The 6,875-nt window shown below is 46.0% G+C and overlaps 1 protein-coding gene across 1 annotated transcript; it reads left to right on the top strand.

The window, feature by feature from the left end:
• Window positions 1-1,980: 1,980 nt before the first annotated feature.
• Window positions 1,981-6,062, top strand: NENF (neudesin neurotrophic factor). Its single transcript, XM_081854983.1, has 4 exons — window positions 1,981-2,178; window positions 3,130-3,190; window positions 4,687-4,790; window positions 5,062-6,062. Exons 1-4 carry the CDS (start codon window positions 2,017-2,019, stop codon window positions 5,236-5,238), a joined length of 504 nt encoding a protein of 167 aa, XP_081711109.1. The 5' UTR covers window positions 1,981-2,016; the 3' UTR covers window positions 5,239-6,062.
• The last annotated feature ends 813 nt before the right edge of the window (window positions 6,063-6,875 follow it).

Raw genomic sequence — 6,875 nt, 5'->3', positions numbered from 1 at the left:
CGGGGTGAGCTACCGTTGCTCAGTCCCTCCTCCTGACCACCTAGCAGTTCGAAAGCATGTCAAAGTGCAAGTAGATCAATAGGTACCACTCTGGAGGGAAGGTAAAATGGCGTTTTCGTGCGCTGCTCTGGTTTGCCAGAAGCAGTTTAGTCATGCTTCCTCGGCCAATAAAGTGAGATGAGTGCTGCAGCCCCAGAGTTGGCCACGACTGGACCTAATGGTCAGGGGTCTCTTTACCTTTAACTTTAAGCTGAGTCATATCTGCGTTAAGACATTATTTTTTGTATTAAATAATTTTTTATTTATTAAATTTTTTGCTGATTTACAAAAGTGTGCAATGTCTCTCTCTCATGTCCCCCCCCCCCCCACAATGTAACATTTTTACAAATCAATTTCATTTGTTGAGACATTAGGAAGAAAAGGGAGAAAGAGGTGGGGGGGGGAGATGAGTGTGGGGGTCGGGTGGCGATGTTTCTATTTTACTTACTATATGTAGGGTTTGATGTCAGCGTTGCTTGTGCAGGTTCTTTGCTGTTCGCTTGTGTTCCTTTGGTGGTGAGAGGTTGGGGCTAGCCTAGGGGGTGGTTATTCATTGTAGTTTGCTATGGTGGTCTTTGTTTTCATGTGTGAGTGGGGTGGGTGGGTGTTTTGGATCAGGTCAGCCATATTGATTAGTATGCTGTTGGTAGATTACAGTATTGTCATTGTCCTGTTGGGCTGTGTATGTGATAAAGGGGAGCCATACCGGGGTGAAGGCATCTTCTTCTATATGTCCCCGTGTCAGTTTCAGTTTATTGGTTAATTTTTCTAGTAGGGCTGTTTTCTGCGTTAAGACATTTAAAACGGCATAATACCACTTCTAACAGCTGTAGCTTCCCCCAAGGTATTCTGGAAACTCTAGTTTGTAAGGGTGCTGAAAGAGGCTAGGTTCATAGAATTGTAGAGTTGGGTGGTGGACCATGGGGGTCGAGTCGTCAACAGGCTCATCGCAGCTATCTGCCAATCACCCATTCCCACCACCCTTCTGAGTAATACCCCTCCCCACCTTCTCACTATATAGAAAGGTCCGGTGACTTCTGTTTCAGTGTATCTGAAGAAGTGTGCATGCACACGAAAGCTCATACCTAGAACTAACTCAGTTGGTCTTTAAGGTGCTACTGGAAGGAATTTTTTTATTTTGTTTTGACCATGGGGGTCAACTAGTTCAACTCCCTGCAATGCATGAATCTTATTGCTCAGCCTGGGACTTGAACCCAGGACACTAAAATTAAGAGCCGTGCTCTACTGACTGAGCTAAGAGACTCCTTTGTTCTTGCAAAACTACAGTTCTCTGTAGTTTAACCATCAATCTCTCTTCTCAGGGAGCTCTGGGAATTGTAGCTCTCTGGGGGGTATAGGGGGTTTCCGAACAACTCTCAGCATACATACTGTTAAGTTGTGGGTTCCCAGGATTATGGGGCCTTTGCCTGCATAGGAACGCAGTGTCTGTTGATGGGGTGGATAAACAACTACAGTTCAAAACATGCAAATGTTTAAATAGTTTCCCTTGATTAATTGGGCAGATCATTTTTTAAAATGAATGCATTTAAGCACATGTTCTTATAAATATTGTGTGCTCACACAGGAGGTAACCTGCCTTTCCATGGTGGTAACATGTTTTGCAGCATTGAAAAGCAAAGTTACACGCATGTCTTCTGTGGTGCAAGGTTTCATTTTAAACACAGAGGCGATGTTAAAGGCTCGTGAAGGCCATGCATCTAAAGCGTATTTCTGTTTCAGGGTGCTGGGAACTGTAGCTTTGTACGGAATATAAACTACAGTTCCCAGGAGTCTTCGCGGGGGGGGGGGAGCGTGCGTGCTTTGGATGTATGGCGCGCAGGCAGGCTGGTCGCAGCGTGGAGAGGAAGGCGTGGAGAAAAGCAAGCGGGAGAAGTTTGCTTTCGAGAAACCCGATCCCTGCGGCTCCTTTCCCCGCCCCTGGAAGTCTTGGCCGCCATCCGGCGCAGGAGGAGCGCCATGGCCGGCGGCTTGGCGGCGGCGCTGGTCCTGCTCGCCTGGGCCCTCCTGGGCTTCCGCGAGGGGCGGACCGAGCAGGAGCTGCGCTTCAAGCCCGCGCCCCGCCAGAGACCCGTGCGCCTCTTCACCGAGTCCGAGCTGGCGAGATACGGCGGGCAGCAGGTACGGCGGGCGAAGGCGGCGGGCCAGGGCCCAGCTGAGGCTGCCAGGAGCGGCTGCTGGCCGAGGAGTTTAGGGCGCAAGGGCGGATTTGGCTGGCTTTGAGCGATCCGGCGCGGGAAGCCAGCCGAGATCGGGTTTGCCTTGGGATATTTGGTTTGCAGGCGCTGCTAGCGGCCGGCTCAAATGTGCGCGCAAGAGTATAGACGGAAGAGTTTTGCACCTCTTGGTAGGATCCGGATTAGAACTCAAAACAGCGACTGGTGTCGTTTTGCCTCGCGTTTGGTTCCCGTTGCTTTGAATGGAAGGGCGTCGAGTGCGAACTCGTTGAATGAACGCGGTGGGGTTTCTGAGTAAACAAGCCCCCACAGAAGCAGGCTGCTTAGGTGCACACTTCCCATAGCTGTCAACTTTTCCCTTTTCTTGCGAGGAATCCTATTCGGAATAAGGGAATTTCCCTTTTAAAAAAAGGGAAACGTTGACAGCTATGACACTTACAGTGCTTGGGTCAAAGTCGCAGCAGGATTTGTTTCCTCCTTCTCCCAAGTAAGCATGCTGTAAGGAATTCATATTTCTTCCTTTCTTCTCTCTCTCTCACAGTGTGTGAGCTGCAAGTTCATAGCCATCCCCATACAGCCCACCTGCAGATTTCTGCCCACCCTAAAGGAGACAAGCCTGACTCCTTCCAAGTTTAGTAACTGGAAGCAAAGCTGCCAGCCTTCCCCCAAACTTGTGCTCTGTAGATGCTTTATCCTAAAACTCCCATACTCCTTTAGTGATTTTAACTGGTTTTGTCAGACAAGGCTCTCTTAACTTGATTCACACCATTTTTTGATTGTCTGGGGAAAAGAAGCTTACAAAATTATATTGGATGATATATATATATATATATATATATATATATATATATATATTTATTAAAAATGAGTCTTTTGGGGGGGGATGTCTTTTCAGGAGGATCAGCCTATTTACATAGCTGTGAAGGGCGTGGTGTTTGATGTCACCTCTGGAAAAGGTGAGTTAACTTTCTAACAAGAGGGTTCCTCCCTCCCTTCCCATCTCTGGCTCAGGTTCAGAGGCAGAAATCTCAGCATTGCAGCCTCAGCTACTGTAGGGCATTCTTAAGAAAGCTCTATATTTCCTATCCTGGTGTCCACCAGATGTTCAAGACCACAGCTCCCATCAGCCCCAGCTAGCGTTGTGCTGGGATATTCTTGAAAGGAAGAGGAGAACAAAAGATTAGTAATATATAATCACAATTGAAATATCTTCCAGTACCTTCCCTCTCCCACCTCCAAAGTTATTTTCTCTCCATCAAAATGTGCTCAAAGGATTCTTCACAACTGTGAATTCCTTCTTACCTGACCAGACCTAGTAATGTTCCCAGCTTTGCTGTCTGTGGCTAAACTTACCTCTGGAAGGAAGGCATGTTTTTCCCCCCTCAAGGCCTCCAGTTCCTGTAAACTGCTTTGAGCGTGGGTTTTTTGGTGGAAAAGGAGCATAAAAATGAAATGACTGTATCTTCTCAGCAGCCATCTGCACAGCTCTGCCCCTTACACCTCAGTTCTTTCATGGTGCCGGCTATTTCTTCTCACACATTAGTGTAGCAATGGACTTTATTTATTAAAAAAATTGTTTTACAGCTTGGTGCTAGTCAGAGACGGGCCAAGCCGGGTGGCTGCAGTTGCCGCTGACTTCATTTACCCACAATGCCTCTCAGGTCTGACTTAAGGTTGCTGTGTTTGAGGGAAACAAAGGAGGCATCGGGGGAAATAAAGGTGCTTCTTAAAGTGCTGGGCCTTAAAAATAAATAAAAAGTAAGCCAGCACACACATACAAAGGATGCTGGAGCAGCCTTGTTGGCACCTGCTGGAGTTTGTAGGCCCTGACATTTGCCCAACCATGCTGGATGCCGATGCTGGGCCTGGTTACCTCAGCCAAAAACGCGCATCGCCCCCTTTCAGCACATCACCATTTAAATCCACTTGGCTGCCTCCTAGGTGATTAGTTGGTTGCCATCTGCTGTCATCTTCTGTGCACTGAGCCTCATTTAAAATACTGGATGCCCTCAGATCATGTGCAGGTCTTCCGTTAGTGCTGTCTTAGTAATATAATTTGCTTGTCACTTTCATGGCCAGGGAGGCTGATAAGTGCATTAAGTGGACATCTTTCTCATCTTGTACAATGGAAGCTAAAGTTCTTTTGCGTTGGAATCTAATTCTTTTAAAGTTCTGGGACTGTACAAGGAGGATAAAACAGGCAAACCTCCAAGTGTTGTCCAGAGAGCAGATATTTGATGCGCTCAGCTCCTGAGCCATCAGATGTTTGTGGGATTTTTCTACCCTCACGGTTTTCTAACTTGTTCCTTGTTCTAAAAGGAAATAGGCTTTTTTCTGAAATACCACGGACATAATTAAATATTAGAAGTACCATGAGAGGTTCTTTTTTTAAAAAAAGGTAATGAATTTTAGCTTAATTTCACTGAGACTTTATTTTCTCCTCCTTGGACAGAGTTTTATGCGAAAGGAGCACCGTACAATGCGCTAGCTGGCAAAGATTCCACACGAGGGATTGCAAAGATGTCGCTTGATCCGGTGGATCTCACGCATGATACAGTAAGAAAAAGAGAGATGTGTTCTTTGTGGCATGAGCTGAAGCCACAATTCTGCACATCACTTTACTTGCATCTGGGCCTAAATTGTTGTTGGCAGCTAGCTGTTGCCTCAGGCACATGCAGGATCAAGACATCTGGTGGCTGGAAGCAATCTCTGCATATCTTCCTCTCCCTTTTGAATAGTCATATACAGCACAGTGAATGTATTTGCTTTCTCTTCCCTCCCTCCCTCCCCTTGCACAGACCTTAACTCATTTTCATATTTCATTTAGGTGGGCCTTACGGAAGAGGAGCTGCAGTCTCTGGAGGAAACCTTCCAAAATGTCTACAAAGCCAAATATCCCATTGTCGGCTATACTGCCCAAAGAATTCTCAATGAAGATGGCAGCCCTAATCCAAACTTCAAACCCGAAGATCAGCCACACTTCACCATTAAGGATGAGTTTTGACCCAGGGGTGTTGCGGTTCTAAGAAGCCGCGGGTACTCTCCTGCGTTACAACAGAAAATAGACAAAAGCAGGATGTATGGCTGATAGCAGGATGAACCCTCGGAAAAATGAATGGCATAGCATGCCTGTGACAGGATGTATTTTTTGACATCTTTAAGGGTAAAACTAGGTACCAGATGCTTACTATTCTATCTTGGCTCTGCAGCTGATGAGCCAGTAACATCATGGTAAATGTGGAATTTATTTTAGTCCAATTCTCTCCTCCCCAGTGAAATTTTCCATGCCTTTCTGTCACTTGGCTAACTAAATACGAGTCTTTGTGAGAAGGGCGGTGCTTGCAACAAAAGGCTGCAGCATGGAGCGTTCCTGGTTCAGGGTGCCAGCCAGCCATGCCAGCTTGAAGGATATTCCATTCCATTCCATCCACCCACTGTTCTGTTCTTTCTCACCCCCCCCCCCGGCAACAGTACCGTAAACTGGCATTCTGCACCCACTGAGCATGCTCCATCTCAGTGGGCTGTGTTTGTGGTTCTTTTCTTTCTACAAACTTTGCAGTAAACCAAGGCTGCTCATGGCCTCCCTCTCTCATTTTATATTCATTTTATTTATTTACTGCCTTCCTAAACTGCATAATAGCCCAAGCTTTTTGGGTGGGCTCCAGATTTTCTTGGGTTGTGGGCAGGACACAGAACATGCCTGCAGATATGAACCTTGCACTGCGTACTTTTTATGGTTGTTTCATAATTTCAATATTTCCAGTTTCTTTATCCTGAGATTAACTGCATCTGTGTTTTGTCATCTTAGATGTAAATTGGGTCCCCTGTCTTTTTTTTTTAACTGTCTCACTGCGGCTTGGTCATATTTTATTTACTTCAGTCCTCTGGAGAGAAGGCTGTGCTGTGTTTTTTTTGCTCCCCTCCCTTCCTAGTTAACCTAATTTACATCATCTCCAGTTTCTACCAGGGAAAGACCACGCCCTTATCCATCTGTCAGAGTCCTATTAGGAAATCTCTGGGGCTTTCATTTGCATAGCTCCTGGAGAACATGCATGCTTATGCTAGACAAATTGATGCTAACCACAGAGCTGCAGTAGCCTAAGGAGATTGTGTCGTGTTATGTTGATTTACCTGAGAGGCTGAATTAGCAAGATGACACTGAGCAGCCGCTCTGGATTCTTCAAAGATAATTTGTTCTGTTGCATTAAGCTCCCCACTGTTTGATTTTAAAGAGCAGACGATTACACATCCCTCTCACGGGAGGTTGTGTGTCATACACACTAATAAATAAATGAAAATAATCAAGAACTAGTTGTCTTGCATGCAGAAGGTTCTAAGTTCAGTCCCTAATTTCTTTTTGTTAGGGCTGGAAGAGATCCCTGCCTGAAACCCTGGAGACTCTCTTCCAATCACTGCCGACATTACTGAGCTAGTTGAAGCCAATGGTCTGACTCACTATAAGGCAACTTCCTGCATTAAAACTGGGTTTTGATTCAGGAAGTCCCTGCCCTCAGGTACCACTTTGGCCATAGGAAGCTGTTTTATACCAGGCCAGGCTGCTTGGTAGAAACTCAAATATATAAGCGAATTGCCAAATGGAAACTGAATTCTAGGTTGTGGTGGTCACAACGGAATGTCTAG

The sequence above is a fragment of the Podarcis erhardii genome, assembly GCF_964252035.2.
Source record: "Podarcis erhardii genome assembly, chromosome: 3".
In the NCBI taxonomy this organism is placed as follows: domain Eukaryota; kingdom Metazoa; phylum Chordata; class Lepidosauria; order Squamata; family Lacertidae; genus Podarcis; species Podarcis erhardii.
This window is presented reverse-complemented; position numbering and strand designations above follow the sequence as displayed.